The sequence below is a fragment of the Pezoporus wallicus genome, unplaced genomic scaffold (genome assembly GCF_028554395.1).
Source record: "Pezoporus wallicus isolate ANWC-B61680 ecotype Strahan unplaced genomic scaffold, APGP_CSIRO_Pwel_v1 contig_818, whole genome shotgun sequence".
NCBI classification, from domain to species: domain Eukaryota; kingdom Metazoa; phylum Chordata; class Aves; order Psittaciformes; family Psittacidae; genus Pezoporus; species Pezoporus wallicus.
The window spans coordinates 6026518-6051509 of NW_026636248.1; the positions used below are offsets into that span (position 1 = coordinate 6026518).

At 41.8% G+C, this 24992-nt stretch overlaps 1 protein-coding gene across 2 annotated transcripts in view; it reads right to left on the bottom strand.

The window, feature by feature from the left end:
• Positions 1–715: 715 nt before the first annotated feature.
• The window catches only part of CDH20 (cadherin 20), a 113568-nt gene continuing 89291 nt past the window's right edge, over positions 716–24992 (bottom strand). The window contains exons 5-12 of one of the 2 annotated variants that reach the window (XM_057399416.1): positions 24024–24191; positions 21992–22221; positions 18269–18522; positions 14633–14769; positions 12004–12125; positions 10033–10150; positions 3848–4099; positions 716–2342 (exon numbers count right to left, since the gene is read on the bottom strand). In XM_057399416.1, coding sequence (XP_057255399.1) covers positions 1843–2342; positions 3848–4099; positions 10033–10150; positions 12004–12125; positions 14633–14769; positions 18269–18522; positions 21992–22221; positions 24024–24191 — 1781 coding nt within the window. In that variant the 3' untranslated portion in view covers positions 716–1842. The remainder of the gene's footprint in view (positions 2343–3847; positions 4100–10032; positions 10151–12003; positions 12126–14632; positions 14770–18268; positions 18523–21991; positions 22222–24023; positions 24192–24992) is intronic. The other variant, XM_057399417.1, reaches the window with a different exon arrangement.

A 24992-nucleotide genomic window follows, 5' to 3' on the forward strand; every position in this document is an offset into this window, starting at 1 on the left:
TCTGCTTTCAGAAGCCTTTAGCCACCTTCCATGAAACTTGTGTTAGTGTAATTTCCCTGCCCCTTCCCATTTGCACACGCAAACAAGATAAGATCTGGGCTCAAAACTTTAATTGCAGAGTAAGAATAGCCATAAATGGATATTGCATGTTACAGTCTGTCACGTCTCTGAAGGCACGAGATTTTGTCAGGGCTGTGTAACTGGTTTCCAAGCTTCAAAATGCCCCAGCCATAATGTTTCAAAAATCATCCACCAAGAATTTCTTTTTACTTCACCATGGCTGGAATGCACTTAGGCTGGTACTAGGAAGAAGCTCTTTACTGTGAGGGTGGTGAGGCACTGGCACAGGTTGCCCAGAGAAGCTGTGGCTGCCCCATCCCTGGCAGTGTTCAAGGCCAGGTTGGATGGGGTTTTGAGCAACCTGGTAGAGTGGAAGACCTCCCTGCCCATGGCAGGGGGTTTGGAACTAGATTGTCTTTGAGGTTTCTTCCAACCCAAACCATTGTATGATTCTACAATTCACTGCTAAGGACAGTGCCCAAGTGAACAACAACAAAAGGAGGAGGCAGTCTGCTTGAACCTGCAAACTGAAGGCCTGTCTCCTTGACACAATGCAGATGAACCATTTCTTTTTGATGCTCAAGGTTTGTAAAGCCACAGAAAAACACTAACTGCTGTGAGTAAAGTAGTCAATAAATTACCATCAGACTCTCCCTTCTGTTTAACTTTTATTAAAAGAGGTGCTAAGGTACTGTACTGTATGCAGTACATCATATTTATTACCAAAATTAACAAATATACAAAACTTATACATGTAATTTTCTTACATCCATTTATTGGTCTATAATACTGCATTTGTTCAAGTAGGTTATCTACAGTATGTAAACATCCCTTGGATTGACCTCACACAGATTAGGAAAGCCCATCTAACCCATGTAGTTACCAAATATAGTTTTTATTTTTTTAAATTTATTTGGCTTTCATTGGTAGAATCCAATCTTCACATTTGGCACATGGAAGAGACATCTACAGTGCAAAAGAGGCAGATTTTCTGGTTTTGTTCTGAGCAGTTTAGTGGAGTCATGGTTTTAAGGAGCCAAGAATAAATTTACACAATCTTGATAGGAGATGGATTAGTGTTAACGCCAATGACTTATAGATCAGCCATTAAACTAGAGCAGAAATTCAAAGCCTCTTCCCCAGCCCTCTCAGCCAGGTGGAAAAAAACCCTCAGCCTTGTTTCTGAAGGATTATAAAAGGACTCCGTTACCAGCAAAGAGAGGAGGTTTACTTTACAAAGAGCCCTCTGAGATTCCAGTTTCAATTTTCTGCTTTGAGGGATTTTTTCTTTTTTTTCTTCCTCTTGTTAGCAAGCAATTTATTTTTTTTTTTTTTTTCCTTTTTAATGGGGGAAAAATAACTGGGGGGGAACAGATTTTCTCTGCTGGCTATTTCATAGTGAATTGGAGATTACAGTTGGAGTTCGTAGATCTTTGAACCCAGAAGTACAGAGCTCAGTAAGCTGCCGTGTACGAGGGAGAGAGAAAGGGAGAAAGAGAATAAATGTCATTATAGTCCAGCTGTGGAGCTTTCCAATTTTGCTGTATGAAACAGGAAAAAACTTTCTTCCTTCTGCTTCCCACTGTTTCGCAAATGTGACTTAATTTAACTGAGTAAAGCTGATCCAGAGAGACCTTCATTTGCACCCTTCTTCCCATTCTCATCCAAGCACCGTATTGCTATTTTTTAGGAGGCCTCACTCATGTCCATGGAAGCATTTGATGAGAATGGACCTAACTGGACGCCATTTTGCATGGAAACCCCTCTGCCATTCCTTGTCTGTTACCACAGAGCCCCACTGCTGTCCGTGGCACCGTACATCTCGGCCAGCTTTTTGAAGCGCGGCCCCCAGTCTGTCAGGTAGTCGTAGCTCTGGTCTGAGTCTGTCGTCACCGACTGTAGGGAGCTGAGTGACTCCGCCACCGAGCCATTCCCTTCAAACATATACGTCTGGAGGGAGTCGAAGGGAGGCGCCCACAGGTCCATGTCAGCTTCGTACAGCTTAGCAAGCACATAGTTGTGGACGTTGTTGTCCATGACGCACGCCTGAGGTACGTATCGGGAGAGGCTCTCTATTTCAGGGAGCATGTCCTGCCGGTTTTTCACCACCAGCTGAGCCTCCCGCGGGTTCCACATGGCAGCAATATCAAAGGCCTCTGTGTCTTCCTCCCCGCCACCCTCGTCGTCATACCTGACGATGTTCTCGTGGATGTTCTCCTCCTCATCGATGATGTATGGCTGCTTCCGCTGACGCCGCATGGAGAGGATGAGGAGAACCAGCACTGCAGGAGGCAACAGAGAGACATGGAGCCATCAGTGAAGGGGCAGATTTTATGAGGGCTTTAGGCTCTCTGCTGCCCTGATTTCCCTTTCATGAGCCCAGTCAGTCCCTTGGATTTAAAGAGCTGTGGTGTTCGCAGGTGGGTGGTGTAGCAATCCCTCAACCCCAAGTCTAACAGTTGTGTGAGGTCCTGCTAATCTGTCCCTTTTCCCACCTTAATTCTTAACTCTCAGTGACAAGGCATGTATATCCAGTGGTGGTTGCGATACACTATAGCAATACTTGAGCTACTTTTAAGTTAGCCAGATCAGACAATCAATAACAGTTTATCTGTAGTGGCACACAGCTCCATAGAGGTACTTTCTTTTCCTGCTGTGTAACAGCTTTTTGCAGCCTGCTTGCAGCCCTCAGCCCAAGGTCTGACTCTGGCTCGGGGCTGCATGTCACATAGACGGATGGTGCCAAGGCACCATGGTGGTACTTTTGCCTACATAGAAAAATGCAGAGCTAGCCCTTTGGTCTCCTCCAAAGGGTTTTTTTTTGGTTTCGTTTTATCTGCAACCCTCTTGCAGTGCTGCTGTGCTGGTGCTCATCATCCTCTCCGTGCTTCTTAGCATGGGAACCAGTGGTCAGAAAAGCACCAGGGCCCTGTATTATTGAAAATGTGCCATCAATTGTTGACTGTATTTCCAGGGCTAGAACTCAGCAAAGGTTTTGAACGCTGAAATTTCCACCCGAGGTACCTAGGCTCCTTTGAACAGCCAGAATTGAGATACTTCTAAAGAATTTTTCCAGTATCTTACTCCACTGTTCCTCAAACTGTGTCCCCTGAAATTTCAGGGAATGTGTGTTTTGAACTAATATCTCATGACTCGAGAGAGTGAATGAGGGCAGCTCTGAAATTCTTTTGGTACCAACAGCTATCAGGGGACATAGAAAGTCTGGGCAAGAAAGGAATTAAATTTATTTGTAGAGACAGAACACATGCAAGATGCTCAGCTCTTTTATAGCAGCACAGGCACCATTTTAATGTAGTGCCTCAAGGAAAATATATGGAGGTGGGAATATCTACTGTCAAAAGACAAGAGATGGAATAGGGCTTACCATTCCTGTTTCCTGCGGGAGAACATGATCAGGAACTGCTGAGGATGAGAAAGTAATCTGTCCCCAGCCGCAGCTCTTAGGACTTCCTCCTGGCATACCTCTTCCAGGAAAGCAGGGTGATATTAGACACCCTGGCACTTTGGCATCTGGCAGAAATATTTGCAGGCCATAGTTTTTCCTCATTCCTACACCCCAGGGTCTGAAGCCATATGCAGCTGACTATACCGTCTGGCCATCTGGTCCTTGATTTGGCCCTTTCAGTATGTGTGTGTCTACATATAATATATATATATGCATAGACGTGTGTGTGCATGTGCGTGTGCATCCTTCACTTTTGGTTGATCAGCAACCCCCTGGCCAGAGCTGAAGAGTCTGACTTTTCCTAAGAAGCCAAGGATTTACCGAGCAGGACGAAGATGCAGGCAAGGATCGCAATGAGTGCCCCTCTGCTCAGGCTGACGGGGAGGACGTAGGCCTCTGCATTGCAGGACATCACCATGCCGTCGTCATCGCAGCTGCACACGTGCACAGTCAGCGTGCCTGTGCTGCTCAGCACGGGGCGGCCGTTGTCACTGATCAGGATGGGGAGGTAAAAGGTGTTCTGCTCATGTTGTCTGAAACCAGAGCGCCTCGTCAAAATCCATGCCGTGTTATCTGAGGGTAGAAAATAAATGGAGAGAAGAGCTTACATGCAGAGCACATGAATTCAGCAGAGAAGGAAGGTTAAAAAAATCACCCCTAGACCCACACATATATTTGTCTTCTCTCTTTTTTTCTTTGGTTTGTATCAATTTGTCACAAATCAGCATTTTGTTTCTGCCTCATTACAGTCTCTTCTCATGCCACAGCTCCAAACCTGCAAGGCATATACACCTTAGGAGCTGCTTTTAACCCTTCTGATATAAAGTGCCCAGAGCAAACTCACAGCCTCCAGATTTAGCTAAAAGAGCTTTCAGAAGGCAAGACAGAAACAAACAGTTGAAGGAAACTTGTTGTCCTTGTTTGTTCATACTTAACATCTTTTCTAGACTTCACTCTTAAGCACTGGCACTGTTTTGGAAATGCTGGTGTATAACCGTTGTGGACGTGTTAAGGTACTTTTCATGTTTTTTGATATATGGCATGGTCATCTGCTTGAGTCAACAAAAAGACAAAGGAAAAAACAGATTGCTATTCTAAAGCAGCAATAAGTTGAAAACTTGCAACTAAACTTTTTTCAGTGCAATACATGCAATTTCACTGGCACTTTTGCCATTGAAAGAAGCCAGAATGCTTTATGTCATCATTGTCAGAATTATTCTGCTTTGATATGACCATTCTGCTTCATTTAATGTAACTGCCTGTTTTTTTTATATAAATCAAAAGGAATCAAAGTGATGCTGCTATAAAAAATAGTAAAAGAGTGACCTAACAGTCAGTTGCTGTTGGTCATTTCAAGCAAAATTCCTACCTTTGGGGCTTCTTCTCCATATTCAGCCTCTTTTTAAAAATGTCAGAATTTCCCAGTGGCATTTGAATTCCTGCCTACCCTCTCCCTCAAATTCCTCAGACTGCACCATGTTTCCTAATGAGAAAGAAACTGAACTCAGGAATTTGTTCTTCTCATTTCTCACCACAGGAATGCCTAGGCAAAATCTTTGGAGATCAGTGATGATTTTTTAGTGCTGACTTTCAAGCTTCTTGGCCTCAGAGACTTTTGGAAAGCATAAGACTGGATGTCTCCAATGGGAACTGGGCCACCAGGGAGTCAAAAGGAACCTGCAGGAAAATTGGCCCTTCTTACAAACATGTCTGCAAATCTTGGTCCAGCAATGATAAATGGGGAACACAAGTAATTTTTCTCTTTGGCAGACCTACCTGACCTGACCCCATGCGGCGATGCTGTGGGTTTTTGGGAGCTGAGTTTCATGTGGTTTCTTTTACTACTTAGTTTTGTTTCCTGTTTCCTTGGTTCAAGAGAGGCCACAGTCGGGCCACCTGCATCTCCAGGTTGTTACCAATGTACATCTGCTAAGCCTGGAAATGCAGGATGCCAATTGGCTATTCCCAGGTGGGTTGGCACAAAGTGGCTGCAACCCAGAAATGGCAAGAAACCTGATCACAAGCACACTGTAGAAAACCCCCAAAATATCAAGAAGGGATTGTTCCACTTCCTTGTTATTTCCCTATCAGTTTACTGCTAAAATTATAATCTTGGGTTATTTTCTTCAGTGCAGAGACTCAGGTTGCATGCAGATAAATCAGCTGTATTACCTGCTGTAGTCTGAACATCAGAAATGATTTGATGGCTTTTGGGAATGAAATCAAGAGTGTTATGTACAGCTGGCTATGGAATATAAGCAAACTCAAGCTAGACTCACTAGACTTGCCTGCTAGACTTAAATTATGCTCAGAATTCCATATTTTGTGCTGCAAATCTTATGGCGTCATATGGTACTGGTGCCCATACCTTTGGGCTTTTCATGTGCCCTCTAGTATGTGCTCTCCAGCTATTAATACCATGTCTTTTCAACACTGGGCCTGTTTTAGCATAAGAAAAAGCATCCCAAAGTGCAGAAAATGGCCAAGTGTCTGCATTTATGCTGTGTGAATGGAAATGTCTATGTCACCTGTCACCTTAACAGTGTACTAATTTGGTCGCTTTTCTCTTTCCTGGGTGAAAGACTCACTCTCTTTAAACTGACTTACAGCAGGAGTAACAAATTCTATTCTATGACTAGGTGACAAAAGACCTTCATCTTATGTGAAATTGCTCTTTGTGAAGAAAAAAGACTTCATTATTCTGAGCTGATCGTACTTTGCCTGCAAAAGAAGTCAAAGGCAGTAAACCTGGATGAAGCTGTGCAAAATTAGCTAGTGAGAGATCTCAAGTGTTTTTAACCATAACTTTTTCTTTTCAGGCCCAAACCAGGTCTCTATAATTAAATAATAATAATAACTTTATACACACATGTATGTATTTTTGCTGTGATATGCTGAACATATCACCCACATCTTAAGTGTTCTTGGTGATAAAGTTCTCCAGGTGACTCTCAGCATTACGTTTCATCCCTTAGTTTTGTTTTGCAACAGTCAGGCATCCAAATCATCCCTAAAGAATCGCTCTACCTGTTACTTTGCAACTGCAATATGTTGGTGCCAAAGCTTGTTGTGTGACTCATCAAAAGCTAATGTGATCTGATGTACTACTGCAGTGTGAAGGACATGCCGGGATGTGGTGCAGCATGGCAGAAAAAGGAATACACAATTTTCTTCCAAATTTGATATCTGCTAAGCCTCAGCCATCAAGAGAAGAGGGCTTGTGAGGACATGAAAGCCCCATTATATAAGAAGAAAAAAAAAACAAGCATGATAAGAATGCACAACATTTTTTGCATCGCAGCTTCCAACACAGCTTCTTTGGCTCACAGAAGGCTGGATAGTAGCACTTAGCTATAGTGCTGAGCAGAGATACTGGTGATCACAGCATAGCTAGTCCTGTGCCTGTGTCATTAGGAGGAGGTGAAAACTGTACTTCCCGCAGGTGTACAGGCTGGTGTCTTTATGTGGTTGTGAGAGCAAGCCACGGAGCATCTCTTTCCTGCAGCTTTCTGCCCCACTGAAAGTGGTGTACCTCCCTGGAGAGGTTAGGGGATTTAACCACTGTGTAGGTCCAAACACTGAGATCAGAGCTAAACACCACTCTCCTTACAAGAAAGCCTTGTTTTCTGTGTGCATCTGTACAGGAACGGGGGATGGTTACTACAGAACTTCTGTTAGTTTCTAAAACCTAATTGTAATAATTATGAATATAGAGAAACATGCAAAGAAATATTTCACCCGGAGTGGGAGAAAGAGCACAAGGAAGCAGGCATTACAGACACCACTGGCTTGAGGAAGGGGTCACATTTTTACTCGGGGATTTTCAGCTCACTGCTTTTGCTCTCTGCCGAGGTGTGAGGTAGATCGCGGTTTTAGGGGAGGAACAAACAGCCCGTAATTTTCTAGGACAAGTTTAGGGTTAGGGTTAGGGTTGGGGAGGACTGCCAGAGTCTTCTAATGATGGTCCTGACTGTGGTATGACACTGAAATCTGCACCCATGAAAATGTCTGCTCTCTTCATCAGTTCACCCAAAGATGGAGGCCATCAGTTAAAGGTCAGCAGAAGATCAGCTCAGAGTTTAATCTGGAAATGCAGGAAGATTCTTTTGTTCATCCTATTCTTACACCAAGCCTCTTTTGACAACTTTTCCCTAGCATAATCTCAGTAGATTTAGAATCAGGCAAAGATGGCTTGACAATGTCCTACATGAGTAACCAAAGAGATGGGAGACTCCAGCTCAATTCCCTGCTTTATCACATATATCCTACAAGGCCTTGGGAGGTCATTTAGTCGCAGATCTTTGCAGATACTCACATATTTATCTCCCACTGATTTTACTGAGCTCAAAGGGAACTAGGCATGTAAGTAGCTTAATTTCTTTTGCCCTGGATCCCCGACTGTAAAAATGGAGAACAATAGGATTTCTCTGCCTACCAGAGATATGTGGAGAATAAAGAGACTGAAGAAGTTCTCAGAGACTAAAATGCCAAGGGCCAAAGAAATATAGAAATATGTAAAACAGTTCATCAGAAGGCAAAGTGTGATCTATCTGTTGCTCAGTATAAATCAAGGTTTTAATTGTGCCAGGAAGGCTTCATGTTTTGCAGTTTCTCCTACTGCTATATTGGACAACCAAGTAATCAGCACAACTGCAAATCTTAATAGCGCCTTCCCGCAGCCTGAGAAATATTGCTGTCTTGTGTTTACATGGGGACGCTGGGACTAGCAAGGAGGGTTCTGTTTCTTGTCTTGCCACCCTTTGACATACAATATAGCTGCCCCCTCTGTGACTATGTCATATGATTTATGTAGTCCTTAGTGGTCTCTAGCTGAAAATATAAATTATTGTTACTGAAATGACTACTGCACTCAAAATTGCTGAGGCACTAAATTAATCCTTAATGTCTGTATTTCGAATAGTCAGTTGTTTGATATTTTACATTTTTTATTTCAGGTCTGTAACCGATAGTACCCTAAGTTTCTTGTGCTGTATATCTCTGGAAAACTGGTATTTTACAGAGCGGGAGGCACAGCCATTCAGTCATTGCTGTCACTATAAATTATCAGAAGTACAGCCTTAGACAGAAAAAGTGCATCTGATGCTGATAATTTTGTTTCTTTTTTTAGAACAATGCCTTGAGGGTGAAATGAGCCTAGTTTGCCAAATGTTTTAGCAATAGTTGTGTTTTATTTGTTCACTTATTTTGGCAATATATATTCAAAAATAAAAAGAGGGAGACAATGGGAGAGAGATGGGAATAAAAATGCAAGAAATCCTGTGTGGGAAAAATGACTGCTACTGCTGAACCCAGGACAAGGCTTCAGGGACACTATAGAAAGAAAATGGGGTTTGGGATGAAAAAACATTAGCGCGCAGTATAGGAGGGTTCCCAACTTTGCAAGTAGCATGTTTTAATAGATGTTTGCATCCTCACTGCTTTTTCATATGCCTGCAGAGGCACAGACAGGGGTTATGGAAACACATGCGACAAGCAGGCAAGAGTAGGAGCAGGGGCAGGCAGAATGCTTGGAGGCCAGCACAGATGCTGCAGGTGGCCATGCTTTCTGCCCATTTATTCTGGAATCACTTGCTGATCTGCTGTACTTTACATACTAAACTTCTACTGAAATACAGCCCCTTCATATTGGCTTTCAAAGCTCTGCACCAGGTCACTCAAAGTCCTCCCTCTTTCCCCATGAAGGCTGTTGTGGATCTGACCTAAGCACCAGTATCTGCCCGTCAAGATCTTCTATCAGCAGCAGTCATGCAAAGGCTTGCCAAAGTGGGGCTTTCCTGCATGGTCTAAGCCTACCAAAGTTTCCCCAAAAGAAGTAAATTCCACTGGTTAGGACACTCACCTGCCAGCACTTTGCCATGAGTCTTCTCACTGCTGTTTCAGTTTATACTTAGTAGATCTTACACAGACTTTAAGCTGCATGCCATTATCCCCCTAAGGCTCTGCATATTCTTCCCCATCTCCTGCCCTTTCCTACAGAAATGAGGATGTACAAAAGAGGGAGAAAAAAAGTGCTTGGGGTAAAAGACTAGAACAGTACTAGAACCTTCCCTTTCTGTGCCTGGGAGAAACATGAAAAGTACAAAAAAAAAAAAAAAAGGAACAACATAATTCCCTTCAGATATGTCTCCTAGTTCCAGTTGCTGTCCTACATTTAAGCATCTCCCTTTCAATGAATGCAATTTCCACTCCGTTATCCAAGATGCCTGCAGCCTGGCCACAAGATCTGAATTTGCACAAAACACTGACACATTTCATCAAAGAAGAAAAAGGGGCCTATTTCTAGAGAATATTTATAAGAAGAAAATACCTTATAACCTTCAAATGTATTAAGTAATATGTTATTTTATTGCTGCATTTAAGGAGCAGGTGTCACTTGGTATTATTTGAAATGGCAGTCTTATCACACAGTGTAAGTCACAGCCTCTCAAGTCCAACTCAGGCATTAGAAATTAGAGTACATAACTGTCTGTGTCCACTCTGATTACCTTGATTGTCCCTTAGAGTAAAGTTGGGGTTGTTGGCTGCCTCCGGAGCCAAGCTATAGTAGAAGTGCTGACCATCCTGTGGGTCATCCCTGTCAATGGCGCTCACTGTCTGGATAAGCTATAGGGTATGATAACAAAGCAGAAACAGTTGAGAAGCAATATATATATAATATGAATAAACAGATATCATATACATTTATATATATAAGCAAATGGAGCATTTGAATGAAACTGTCTTGCAGATGTACAGTAGATAAATAAAAGAGACTCAAAACCTTGCAGGCTTCATATATTTTGCTATCATTATGCAAATCACCTTTAAAAAAAGGAAATAGCTGGTTTGCTTCAAATAACAGACACTTTTCTCTCATGCATCCCTATTTTCTGCTGCACAATTATTTTTCCAGTGTGTTCAGAATACTCATTGTGCATTAGAGAGCTTGTAAGAAGTCCATGATTATTTTCAACTTCATTTCGCAGGTAGAAAAGGACTTCAGGTTAATTATTTTATCACTCTTAATTTTAAATCAATTCAATTCTTTCCAAGTTGTCAGTGGAAAAGAGAATGAGTAAAGGTAACTATGCAAACACTCTGTGTGTGCAATATATAACGTCACAGAAAGAAATTAAGACAATGTTAAATCCACAAAGAGATTTGTCAGCTCACCTATAGAGGCTTAGTAAAGTAGGTCTAACAGCTTGAAGCACAGTGAGCTATAGCTCTGTCTGAATAAACATTCTGACATCTTTTTAGACAAGGAATAAATCTTCACTTGGATTTTTACATTCAAAAGTTATTTTTGAATTCGAAGGTAAATGACAGACCCACGAAGTCTTGTTCACCACCTTAAAAATTATTTCAGAACTTTTCAAAGAGTGGAAACAGAAGCTGTCTTTCTTTACATAAGGAAATAGTCTAAATTAGAGTGCATTTCTCAGAAAACTTATTATTTAGGGCACCCACTTTTCAAAACCAGGAAAAAAAGTATGCAATGATTTCTACTCCCTGTACTTTTAAGATCCTCTGTAAATTAGGGAGATGAAATTATCCTATATGTGATAGTTGCGAGACAGTTGTCCCAGCAGTGAGTAGCTATTTCATTCTGCTTCACAGCAAGCTGGAAGAAGCTTCAGTGAACACACAGCAATATTACTAGCATAATTTTTTCTTCACAAATCACGAGTGATGTGTCTATATGTTTAAATTATGCTAGTCAGGTTTGCACTAGGAGACACAAGTCTCACTGTGGACCCTGGGTGGCAAAGCACCCAAGTTGCCTCCCTACAAGCAATCGGCAGTAGAGCTCACACCAGCTCCAGCGAGAGAGAGATCATGTCCATCTGTGACAAAGGCAGACCTTGTTCAAGGGGTTTAATGGGCTTTTAGATGGGAGAGGAGCAAAAAGGCTTCCCTGCTTGGTTAGAGGTCCTGGCTTACAGTGTGTGGAGAGGGAAGTCCTATGTTGTCAATGACTCTTTGTCCCAGCAAAACGGGTTCAGCTTGGCTCCCCTTTGAAGCTGGTGTAGTTTGTTCTGCTCAAATCCCATAAGTCCAGGGTGCTTAAGGCTCTTATAAATAGAGTCTTTTAACAGTAAGCCTTGTCTGCCACAGGCGGGCCGGATTATCTCCACGGCATTTCTCATAACACTTCTCTCTTTGTTGCTGTTATCAGACATACTGGATGTTTGCCTGATGGCACCTGCCCAAAGGAAGGCTTAATTTCAGCCATGAAGCATATTGTGCAGTGATCCTGGAAACTACTGGGGGACAAAAAAGAGGTGCTATGTATGATGCTAATCCCAGTGTGATGTACTTGCCTTTGGAAAGCAGCATAGACAACTGTTCACCAGAGTTCAGGTGAAATGCGTGGTTAGCTGAACCCTCTTTTCAACGTTCACCCTTTCTGACATGCTGCCTTTGTGTAGGATGGCATTCCTTCCCCAGCCCCTGGCATTACCAGTGTTTCTCACCTGCCCTGCTTTGGCATTTTCACAAACAAAAGCTTCATAAAACCTTGCAAACTCCGGCGCGTTGTCATTCACATCCAGGACTTTCACTGTCACAGAGACGCTGCCCACCTGAGAGGGGTTGTCTGGAAGGAGGAGGCACAATGTAAAGAAAGACAGTGTACAGGAAGGGGAAGGGGCTGCTCCTCACCTTGCTTCAGAGGTAAAGCAGTTTTTTGGGTACTGACTCATGTTAAATGGCATTTTCACATAGGGAGCTGCGATTGCTTGCGGCTTGTGTGACTCGGAGTGAAGCTGCAAATGCATCTCTCTCTAGCCTGGCTTCCCATCTGATCACACCTCTTTCAAACAAATTCCATGAAAACTTCAACCTCGTTTGGTCCAGTGGGACTATTTCTATAACAAAAGTTTTAGACAATGCCAGTATATATATATTTTTTTACTGTCCCTTGATTGGGCAATAGTATTTGTGAAGCCTCTCTGCTGGTGGCACAAATTAGAAAGGGACTCTTTTAAGCATAGGTTTGTGATTCAGATCTCGTTGAAAGTGGTAATTCTGCATTTTAGAATTTACTCAGAATTTATGTTCCTTGAACTCATGAATGCTGTCAAAGATTTGTTACTTTGTACAGATGGGGTTAAAATGTAGTAACACATGAAATTGTACAGAAAAACTTTCACTGAAGCTTAAAATTGCAATGAAAGTTTTGCATTCTGCATGCCAACATTTGTGATGCTTCTGTCCCACTGGTTCATTAGCTTTCTTTGCCAGTAAATCCATACATCATTTCACATATCTTCACAATTTCCAAACTAAGTATCCACAGAATTCTTTTTTACTGTTTTTTTTTTCCCCCAAACATATTTTTTCCTTTATTTACTGATAAAACACTGAGCAGAACAGGAAAAAAAAAAAAGGAAATTCATTATTATGAGGTCAGAAAAGGTGCAAAAATCCAGAAAATTCTTAAAAAAGAGTATTCTCATCTCCTTTTTCACCATACCACTTTATGCATTTATCTCCAAATAGATCTCCCTTTATAACAAGAACTGATATGTTCATATAAACAATAGAGAATTTTCTTATTCCGTGGAATTTTCTTAAATGTTCAATGTACCGTATCTGTAACATGTGTCACATTGTATCATTGAGATAATAGTCTTAAACTATATTGTTTCTCCCTAATTTATAATTTAATCTTTCATCTTCCCACATATCTATACATATCTTGCTAACACACCTGTCATTGTGTCAGATGAATGTCTGTGTTTACACTCTTAGCAATATTGATCTAACTTTTTAAAGTAGGAGCTTTATTCAGGAGTGCACAACTATGACATTTTTGCACGTATTCACTAGACTAAAATACTGTGTTGTACACGTACAGATCAAAACTGACAGAGGATTGATGGAGGATGAGTCAAAGGAAGACATGCCTTCATATTGCTCTCACCCTTGAGTGCTGCTACAGGGGCAGCTTTTACAGACTTGTGTGTGTATTTGGATTTACATGGAATTGCAATGGCTGCTGGTGACTGAAAATAAAACTTGCGTCAAAATGGATGGGGGTGAGATCCTATCATGTCACCAGCTCCTCACTAGTAAAAAGGGGACAGAAAAACATCATGTTCTGGAACAGCCTGCAAACATGTGGCAGAGTCACCCTGACTCTTGTGGAACCTTCTTTTTGCTAACCTCAAGTTGGCTGATCCATTTTTGGGCAAGTGTCTTGAATCTTTTTTCTTCTCAAACTGCTCTATATCTCTGGTACAGCCTGAATGTGCAGGGAACTCTCTCAGACATGAGGAATGATACCGCTATTGGCAGCAAGCTTCTGAAAAGCTGCTGCCCCTCAGGTGATGCACTGAGATCCTGAGCAAAAGCTATATGGACCAGAGAGACTTCTGGTGAAGACTGCGTGAACCTTTTGTTTGCTTATATTCCCCAAACTCCTTTATGAATTTCACATCTGTTAGTATTTCAAACTCAGCTAAATTTTTCAGAGACACTACGAAGTAATCAGCATCTCCTTGCTCTCAAAGCCTAGGTAAATGCTTGGAACAGATGAATTCTGAGCTGAGTTTTAGTTTGCTGTAAAACCAAAATGCATAACAAATTTAGCATTCTGGCCCAAATTATTTATGCAGCAAGCAGACGGTGATGACCTTTACTTGCTGCTGAACCAGAGCAGATTTCAGCTGGTGACCTAGTAGTGCAGGATCACTTCTGCCTACCAGTCCCTGCACCACTCAATCCTCCCAGGTAGGACTGGCAGCTCTGGCATCTGTGCAGCGTATACAACATCTGCTTTAGCTACCTAGCCCTTCTGAAGAGACAGAGTTTTTGCAGAAACACATCAGAAAGAGTTTTAAATAAATCCCTGGAATACTAATGAATTGGAAAAGCAGCGCTCTGCATTGAATTGCCAGCCTCTACTCCTCCTACCATCCTGTGAAAGGGAGCACAAAAAAGAAATAAAATGCAGTATTTGCTTGTCGATGTCAGAAAAGTAATTCAATTAACACGGCTTCCTACTCAGTGCATAAGAACATGTGAACTGCTGAATCTGTCTCTCAGCCTACTTTGTCTATTATATCTTTTTAATCTATGTACAGTTTGCATTCTCCTTACTCAGCTCCATGGCCAGCACAGTGATGTTGTGCCAAGAAACGTCTTCCCGGTCAAGAGGTCTTGCAGTCATCAGTGCTCCTGATGTAATGTCGACATAAAAGAACCGCCCTGGATCGCTGCTCCTGTCAATTGAGTATCTGCAAGAGTACATATCAAAAGCATTATGCATCCCTTGTGAAAACTGTGTGTTATAGCCAACAAAATACCCCAGCAATGGGAATAATGTCATACCCAGCAGATCCACATTCTTCCACAACCTAGTTATATGCTTCATTGACTTGTATAGGTAAAGTCAGCTGCTCAAAAAACTAGTTCATGTGGCTAACAGCATTTAATGGTGAGTACTACTTGGATGGAGCTGGAAGACAGGAAGATTTAGAGGAAGAAGCCTCAAAGCAAGGCACAGCTCAGCACAGGAACATCTGCTTTACAGAGAAAATCTGTCAGTGGGGAATGTGATTTCTTTTTCTAAGCAAAATAATTATGCCCTTTCCTTGGGCATGACTGAGACAAAAATGAAAATTACTTTACTCAGCTCATTCTCTGAGCACCTTACGCTGACAAGGAGAAACTGTTCCCTTCCTTGTGCTTTTGTATTCTCTCCTCCTTCAGGCGATTAAACTCCACCTGCATCCTGAACCATCCATACTGACTGAGCCATGTCAACTCAAGGGGATGATGAATGGCTTTCTCACATCATTCAGCTGGAAAAGCAGCCCGCTCTGTGAGGTTCATTCATCATAATTGCTGAACCTGCCTGGCTAATATTATATCAGTTTAATGCTGGGAATAAACTTTTTGTATCCATGAGCAAGGAAATGTAGTGGTACCTGAAGGCCAGGAAACTTGGGCAGGGAGTCAGCTGATTGACAGCTGTCACTGCAGTCAGGGGACCATTTTTCAGGGTGTGTAAAATACTCAATACCCTTCGTATGCATCACCTTGCTCGTAACAGCATTTTGCACAAGTTGCCTTCCTAGCTAACTATACTCATGGTAAGAGGTCCTTTGGCAAAAGCCACCCACAAACCTATGTAAATGTCACAGCCTCAAACAGAGCCCAGACTTATCCTCATTTTGGCTGGTTCCTTCTTTGAAGTTGATGGGAAGTGAAAACATTAGCATAACAGACTCTGAACAGGGCTTGTTCTTCTGAATTTTCTCTTTTCAGCACAGGTGCGTTGACTGGAATAAGCTTGCCAGCCTGATCTTTACATAGGAACTTATTAAACTGGGATATAAAATATTATTGAGCTGTGTTGTTGGAAAATTCTTTTACAATTTTTTTCCAGAAAAATCAAAGAAGGTGGGATAGCAGGTTTGCTTCACTCTCCTTTCCAGTCCTTCCCATCCCTTCTTAAATAGATTTCTGAGGCCTCTGATTTATTTAGGAAATAAGTACAAGTGTTCCTATATTTAGCTATAATAATTATTCTTGTATGAGAGCTATAAAAAGAATTATTCTCTGACAGTTTAAGGCCAGCAAGTATCTGAAGTTGAATATGGCTTTCTGATTAAGTGTTGAGGTATTCATCACAGGTGTCAAGAGGCACAGGTGGAGCCTCTGTCTGGTTCTCCATGTAAGTTCTCCTGCTAATAACACCTGCTCCTTCACACTTGTTTCCATTGTATTCTTTAGGTAATCTTCCTGAATCACTTAACAACAATCATGATGTATTTTCAGCCATTATAATTTCACAGTGTGAGAGTCCAGAAACTGGATGCTGGAAAAATGAGGATTTGAGAGTTTCCCCGTGTTTAGTGAGCCCTCCCCACAATATGTCCTGGATTTTCCATACTGGAAAAAAATGGCAAAAGGAGGGTCAGATCACTGTTTTAATTTCAGATGGATTTCAGCTTGTGTAACAAAACATGGGATTTTGGTTTTCTTATATTGCCTTGCCCTGTGCAAAGAGAATGCAAAGCAAACCTAAACACTCACAGAATGATACTGCACAAAGCTGTCATGGACGGAGTGGACCCCATTACAGGCAAGGAGAACCAGTTCTTAACATTTGTATTTTAGATAGCATTACAAGTAGTATTTATTATTCTTCTTTTTTTTTTTTCCTATTTCCTCTACCCCAACCATTTACATTTGTATGTATTAGGTGTGGGGGAGGAAGGAGAGAAGGGAGGAAGGAGGAAAGAACGGAAAGTGGAAAGGGCAGAAGCTGGGAAGAAAGAGAGGAAGAAAGTCAGGAAGTGACAGAGTTACAAAGGAGTCCGTGAATATTTGCGACTGTTTTTTTATTGTAATGTATCTCTAGTGATGCATTCTGTGCTTTATAGAGTGCTGTTTCATCAAGGGTAGTCACTGGAAAACTCTGAAGAAAACTAAGAGAAACCTCATTAAAAATGACAATGAACACTTCTGCCTTCTGATCGTCTGCAGAATTACTCTTACACTGTTTTAAGCAGAGTAGCACAAAACTGCACTGCAGTGTTTGGACAATGCTAGACAGTAATCAGCAAAATAGGATGTAAGTGAAAACAAGTTTAGGGTAGTGAAATTGTGATGTAGACAGTATAATACTTAGTTTTATTGAAGAATTCGAGACAATATCATGAGAAGTATGATAACCTTATAACATAGAAAAGATAGGTATATTAAGATAGTGAGATGAAAAACTAATTAGAGCAGCAACACAGGAAATAACATCATTAAGAAGAACAGGTTCTGTGTTTGCTCCGATCTCCTATGTGAAGCCCAGAGCTGCTCATATAGATTTAACTTTCTTTAAAAACTCCAAATGTTTGATGTTTTGACTCCCTCCTGTATTTCCCATGCCTGTTCCTGAACACAGACAATTCAGAAGCTGGATTGACCCAAGGTTAGGCAAACTGCAGCTCAACACCCAGAGTGTTTCTTAGATGAGAGAAGCAGCCAACCTGCTGGGATTAACTTGCAGTCACTTGGAGCTTCTGCAGGTAGTGGAAATCAGTATGTGTGCTGGCCTTGGAGAAACGATCCTCTGATAAACTGGGCTGACTTGGCAGCTACTATGGAACAGAGTGGTGTGATCACACAAATCTGCTCCTTTGTCTCCTTGCTGAGTTGCAGCTACAAAGCTCCCATGGTTGTAAATACACCTTTACCTTTCTTAACTCCATATGGGAATATCTAGCTCTGTAGCTTTAAGCAGGCACTATACAATTTAGGGGCTCATGAATATTTATTAGTATGCATTCAATCTACTCTAAAAGTAGCTGTGTATTTGAGCTGTTGACAAAGGCAGGCTTTGAATCAGGAGGGGGAGAAAGGAGAAGTAAGTTGGTTACCTTCCCCTCGGTATGGCAGCAAATTCTTAGTGATGTTGTCAGGTTTTGTGCCAGCAAAGGTATGACAGTATGCGGTTTGTTTTCAATGTATCCTATCAGGACATGCTTGACCAGTTTTTTTGCAATGCTAGATGCAGACATTCTCTATACCACAGAAAAGGCAATGGTGAGCTCCCGCATTGCTTTGACAGTCATAGCAGAGCCCCTCAGTGTGTGAGATCTGGTTTGGATAAGCCTACTGACAGCTACTACTAGCTAAAAAAGAGTGAGTTCCAGCTGTGCTGTTTCATCATTGCCTCACCAGCCATACATACTAGGGAACACTCATGGGGGAACACACAAAGACAAGACAGACCTGATGGAGTTGTTGGTCACATCTGGGTCCTTGGCAATAATGGTCTGTATGGTGGTTCCAATCTCCACATCCTCAGGCACTTCCACGAAGTAGAAGCTGGGCTCAAACACAGGAGGTTCATCTACGTCCTCCACAGTGATGTGGACGGTGGTGGTGTCGCGAAAGGGACCCAGGTTCAAGAACCGCATTTCCAGGTGGGGGTTGGCACCCTCTACTTTCAAGGTGTAGCTTTTCTTGCTCTCAAAACTTAAAGGCTGAGTAGGAAAAATACATCCAGAGTCAGGCAAACTGAGCCTTATGATTTAGGACATATAATTTTAATTTTCAGAAGTAAAGTTACCCTCTAATATAAACTGATGTTTCTTTTTTAAAGTAGATCTTTACTTAACTTTTTAATCATACAGCTAACAAAGGTAATTATTTGCAGATGGAATAAAAGTATTGAGTGAAAACAGTATTAGAAGTAGTACAGTATACATAATCTTTTTTTTTTATTTGACAGTTGAACTGAACAAACCAGGAGAAATATTTAAAGACCAATTCTCGGGGTTGCCCAGTGGGGCATACTCTTTTTTGTTGCATTAATGGCTGTCAAAACATGTGACTTGCGCATCATGTGTGGGACTACCGTGCACAGCCTTATTTCATTTGGACTATAGTCAGATCACTGCTGTTGTTCCCGTCCAACACCTTTGCTTTTCTTGGTCAGCTCTTTGTTTTTGAAGACCCACCACCAGACTGGGACAAGGAGATGGGCAGGTAAATAATGAAGACAGAGAATGCCAAAGCAACTGGAAGTCAAAGCTGCAAAGATCATTCCTTTAGCAGTGAAGTCCTCCTTGGCCTTGGCCAGCTGCAACCCATCTCTTCTCTGCCCTGCTCAGTAACGCAGTTGACCAGTTCTGCAGCCACGAGTTGTATATTAGTTTAAGCAACATCAGCACAAGTTTCACATGCTCAGGCATGGCAGAAGTATATCCTATGGGCCTCAAAACGCACCCTAAATTCAAGGGAGGCTTCAGTACTTCTCTACTGCCACAACAGCTTCTTTCTTGAGAAGTAGAAACATTGCAGTGACATACAAAAGCTCATGCTTTTGCAGTAAAATTGCCAGTGCTGACGTCCTCCATAAGAATGCCTGATGAAAGACTGGAGCTCTTGAAATTATAAACCTAAACCTCAGAATTCAGGACATGGAGGTGAGAAATGAAAACTGGAATGGGAATTAGTTTTCTTGTGCTGGGGAGATGACAGTCCAGTATTACTGGAGATTCCGCGCAGTGATGTAGTACAAACTGTGCAACCTGTGGCAGCAGGTGCAAACAGATGAACTGAAACTTGCTCAGGCTGCCCTTAGTTCCACCTGGTAAATCAGTGACTACTGCAGGCATAGCACTTGTCAGCAAAGATTTATCTAGATCTGCAAACGTATTATCCATTACCGAAGAGCTGTTATGGTCTACCAGTTGCATATTTATGCATTGTAAAAATAGCAATAAAATAAATTCACATGATCAAGCAACACTTATAGTCCATCTGTCAAGGAATGCGCAATGCAAAGCTGCCTAAACATATATTAAGAAAGAGGCCGTTATATTTCATGGTTTCTCGGAAAACTGCACGAGAAACACTGCATGTACACTAAAAAGCTAAGTTGTAAAAAGAGCTGTTAAATCACAGAAACAGTTACTAGCTATAAAACCCAACTACATTATGAAAAGGCATAATCACCTGGAATGATCAAGTTAGACAAATGAGATAAATCAAACAAGTGTGCTAAGCAATCGTATTTTTGATGCTTCTGCATTCAGACTCCCTCAATTTGCCCTCTTCATCAGCCATGGCTTTCTCTCCAGAGATCCTTTCACGTGCCAGCGCCTCAACATCACTGCCGCCCTCAGTTTTGTCTTCCACAGGTATGTTCAAACCTCTTTCCAACAGTGGAACCATAGGGAGGGCGAGCGGGTTGCCTTCTACAAACTGAACATTGTAAAACACAGCTGAGAGGAAAGGCAACCAGTGGAAACTTCTCTTCATTCTCATCCTCCTTACCCCAGTGCTGGGACAGACGCTAAGAGATGTGCCATGCAGGAGGGATTTAGCAAGAGCTGCTGTGAGAAGTGATTGACCAGGGAGGAAACACTGGGCTTGGTCCTGGCTGAGTGACCCACCACCCTGCTCCTATGGGCAGTGTGGCAGCCCAGGAAGGGAGAAGGGGGAAAACCATCACTGGAGTGACTATCAGCCTCACAGGCAGGGAGCTTGGAAAGAGCTGTAACTCTTAGGAGGTAATCAACATTTTTGGGATTAGTGGGCTGTGGTAAGTGGCCACAAGACTACAAGCAGTGTAATTATCTGTAACCGTAAATTCTGACATTTTGATGCCCATGATAGAAGTGTTAGTCATTTTGCTTGGGAAATCTGTCTAGAAAAATGAAAGGGGAAGATTTGCTTTCTTTCAAAGAAGATTTCATTCTGGGTTTAGAAATTCTTTCTCTCTCTCCCCACTCCCCCCATTTTGATATGCAGTTGAATAATTTTTTTCTTAAGTGGATACAAAGTTCAACTTTCCCAATGTTTTGCTATTGATGATCATAACATTACAAAAAACTACAGGCATATATAGAATTTTACAAACATTTATGTATTGAGCAGTGTGTACCTGATGCCAGTACATGCTAGGTATGATTGATGCTGTAAAAGTTTATAACTTCTCCTGCTAACGTACATAAACATCAGTAGAACTGTATTCATAATAACAAAAGTCAAGATTATTGACACATTTACTCCAAAGAAACAATTTTCTTTCATCAATAAATTAGTGAAAAATTACTTTAGAGATTGCATTCAACCTCTGTTTAATTCCAGCAAAGTTATTTAACTTTAGGGACTAGTGCTCAGGAGAAATGTGACCATAAATACATGTTTAAATACTTTGCCGCAGGGCATAGAGGCTTGTAGGGTCAAATCTCTGCCATGTGCTGTTCCATTTTAGTGCACAATTTAATCCCAGGCTATTTAAATGAAGAATATACTTCCTTATTAGTACACTAGATACGCTTAGGCAGAAATATACAGTTATAATTTCATAACGTAGAAACAGAGTTGAACTTCTAGCATTTATGTAAGCTTGTAGAATAAATATCCTGTAGCAGGGAGTCTAAGGAAAAATACTCCATGCCTTTCTGCATAGCCTGCGGTACAGAGTACTAGCAGTTTCACAGCTGCCATTTTAGAGACAGCTTCTTCTAGCCTAATTAGCATTTATGGATCTTCAAGCAGCAATCAAAAAAAAACCTGCCTGGGTTTTATTGGTTTATAAATAATTCTAAGGCATGCTTTATTATTGTTTGTGGGACACAGGAGTGAAAAATGTGTATAGTTCAAATGCAAATATTGATCTAATTTCTTGTATTGTAGGATAATTAAGCTACAGAGAATATTTAAATAGATAAATAGTGAATCGCACCATTCCTTCAGTAGGAAAAGACATGTTTATGCTAATGCTCTCCCTACTTTTTAAAGGCTGCTCCTAGGAACGCTGTCTGCTTTCACATTTTAGCAATGAATGTTAAAAAAATTGTGTTTTATAGCAGGAAAGGGGCTACTGTCACGTAATGGGAACCAAATTACTACAGGCATAAGGGAATGCTGCGCACATAAAATGTAACCAGGAATTACATGTTAGCCATATAAATTACTATAAAAAGGAAACTTTACTACCTTTCTCACAGTTATGATGCCAACTTGGTAATTAGGATCAGTGTTAATATCAAAGACATCCAGTCCATCTCCATCCACAAGGCTGTATTTCATCTCCGCATTTATGCCTTCATCCAGGTCTTTAGCAACCACACGGCCCACAGTGGAGCTGACAGGAGCGGACTCCGGCACGCTCATCTGATAATGCTCTGGCACAAGCAGCAGAGAGGGAGAGGGGAGCAAAAAACAGGCTGTGAAAAGGAACCAAAGACTGCGATGTGAAGTGTAGATCAGGGCAAGCCACAACACTGCATAGCCTGCAGGGAGTCTCCAGTACCTTTCCCAAAGCTGCAACAGCAGTGTGATTTCCTTTAAAAAGCCCCAGCTCCACTGAGTTGCCTGGGAAAGTTTTATTTAGGAGTTTGCCATATCAACAGGTTTGTTCAAAGGGTTCTTTTCAAAGTAGCAATATTACTGAAAAGGGGAACTTCAACCAGAAAAATGGGGCAATTAACACTTGTGCTGTTGAAGCCCTGATATAAAGCAGGATATGAAACAGCTTTAATAGGACAGGCATCGTCTATTAGATCAGCTTGTACACAGGGTATAAACACATAGGTTTTGAGCATCACAAATCCTTTCTCAAGTCAGTACAAACTTCTTTTCAACCCTGAACAAGGCTTTGAGAGCTCAGAAGCTTGCCTGTTTCTTCCAAATTTACTAGTTACTCTATTAAAATATACTACCTCTCCCTACGAGCCCTGTCTTGAGCACATTTGGTGCATCACTAATTTGCTGAGCAGCAAGCCTGGGGAAAGCGAGAGCTTCTATTTTGAAAATATGCTTAAAAAATATAGATGTTGAGCCTAAAATACTATTCTGCCATTATACTTTATGTTCAGGCCTTCCTTGCTGCACTCTCTCTGTTGGCTCCACCAATTATTGACCTTTATAAAGCAGGATAACACCTAGGATGGGGTTTAATCTATTCTTAATTTTCTTAATCAAGAGTTTGATATCAAACAGTTACAATACATGCCACTTTCAAAACAGAATTGATGTGTTCAACAAGTTGCTCTGACAGAAAAGCAGAACTTGAGGTTTCTTGCTAATCTTAGTGTAATGCTTTGATTTAACAGTGCAGCATGCAGAAACAGATGGAGAATAGCAACAAAAAGAACTGCAGAAGGTTTTATTTCTCAGCTGGATGAGAAAAAACGGTAAAACCAAAATGGCTTGAGACTGATCTATGCCACCAAAAGAATCAGAATTTTTATTTTTTAATGAAAGTATATCCCTTGAAAGATTTAGTTCAATCAAACTTGAAAAGTTTCTTTCATTTTAACAATAATGTAGAGTTATGTAGATACATTTGATCTAAACAAATTAAAAAGAACAAAATATTGCAAATCTTGATTTGAGGATCACTTTTGTAAATACAAAGTAATATTTCTGATAAGAGTGGAGTTGCCTGCTTTTGCATTCCATTAACTGTGGCTGTTGCATGTCTTAGGGTTTGACTGCATATTGCTAAGGTTTAGATGAAGCTTTTCTGGAGAGCAGCCTGTATGACAACGCACTGTACACTGGCAGCACAGCTACCAGACGCTCCCCTGCAGTGACCTGGCTGGAGTAGTGAATGAATTATCTTTCAGCTTCTAGCACTGCCACATGTCCCTGATTTGACAGACATCCTTTTGGAGGTGAGATGAAGAGAGAGTCAGGGCAGCAATCAGCAGCCAAAGGCAATGGCCATAAGCATTCGAGGAACATTAAAGACATCCTTCTTCCTTTTTCTCTAAATTAATTTCCTCCTCTTTTTTAAAAAAAAAAAGTATATTTTTTTGTTGAGGTCAGAAACCTTTTCTGAAAGACAAAGTGGTGAATGACTCATTTTGACATTTTTTCTGAAGGAAAGTTCCTTCATCAATTGAAATTCTGCTTATCTCTAATAGTGGCTATCCAGAGCTTGAAAATGTCTGCAATGACAGCAAACAGCAGCCAGACAACTCACCCACCCCTTTTTGTCCACCCTACTGCAGTGGGTACTCACTCTGTGGAAATCTGGGTGGGTTGTCATTGACATCAGAGAGGGTGATGTTGACTGTGGTTGTTCCAGCTAATCCTCCCAGCTGTCCGCCCATATCCTTGGCCTGGATAATCACTTCATAATATTCTTTTGCTTCTCTGTCCATGTTCATTAGAGCTGTTCTAATTAAGCCTGAGATTGAGGGGGAAAAAGGTTTTGGGAACAAAAGAAATGGCAGTTAAAGAGTATACAAACAAGGTGGAGTGCTTTTGCTCCTGCATTCTACCCCCTATGTCAAGAATGAGACCAGGCTCTGCATTCACTCTCACCTTTACTGGCAGAGTAAAACTTACCCAAATTAAATCTAGGTTAACAGAAGGTGTGAATTTTAAAGAGGCCCAGTTAAAATGCATCAGCTCTGGGGCACGCTGTCTGTTCAAAATGCAAACTTTGCCTTCCAAGAGAGCTGGAAAAACTTTTCAGGAGCAGAGTGTGTTGTGCTGCTCGGGGATGACTGTCCACACAGAAGTGGAAGTTATGGGATTAGTTAACAGATAGATCAAGGTGAGTGTTCCATCGTCCCTACACATGCAATCCTGGAGGCAAACTGGCATAAGCCCACAGGCTTTGATCGGGACCTTGGGGAATCGCGCTGCGGGTTACGCGAGTACAATCTGCAGAGCTGCCGCTGGTTTGGGCCGGACGGCGGGTGGTGACCCCTCTTCCCCCACCTGCAGAGCTTCCGTGTCCTTCGGGGTAACACTACTGCAAGAGGACATGAGGTGGCAGCAGCACTTCTCTCTCGGAGGCTGCGGGGAGCAGGCCCGGGCAGCGGCGCGGTCGGTGCTGTGGGACGGCGGAGCGACTCCTGCCACAGCTGTTCCACGCTGCTGCTCGTCCCTGGGGCTCCAGCTACCGCACCCGCCCGGCCCCCTCCTGCCAACCATGCTGGGCTTGTCGGGGGTCTGCCTCGGGTTTGGATGCTGCTCTTTG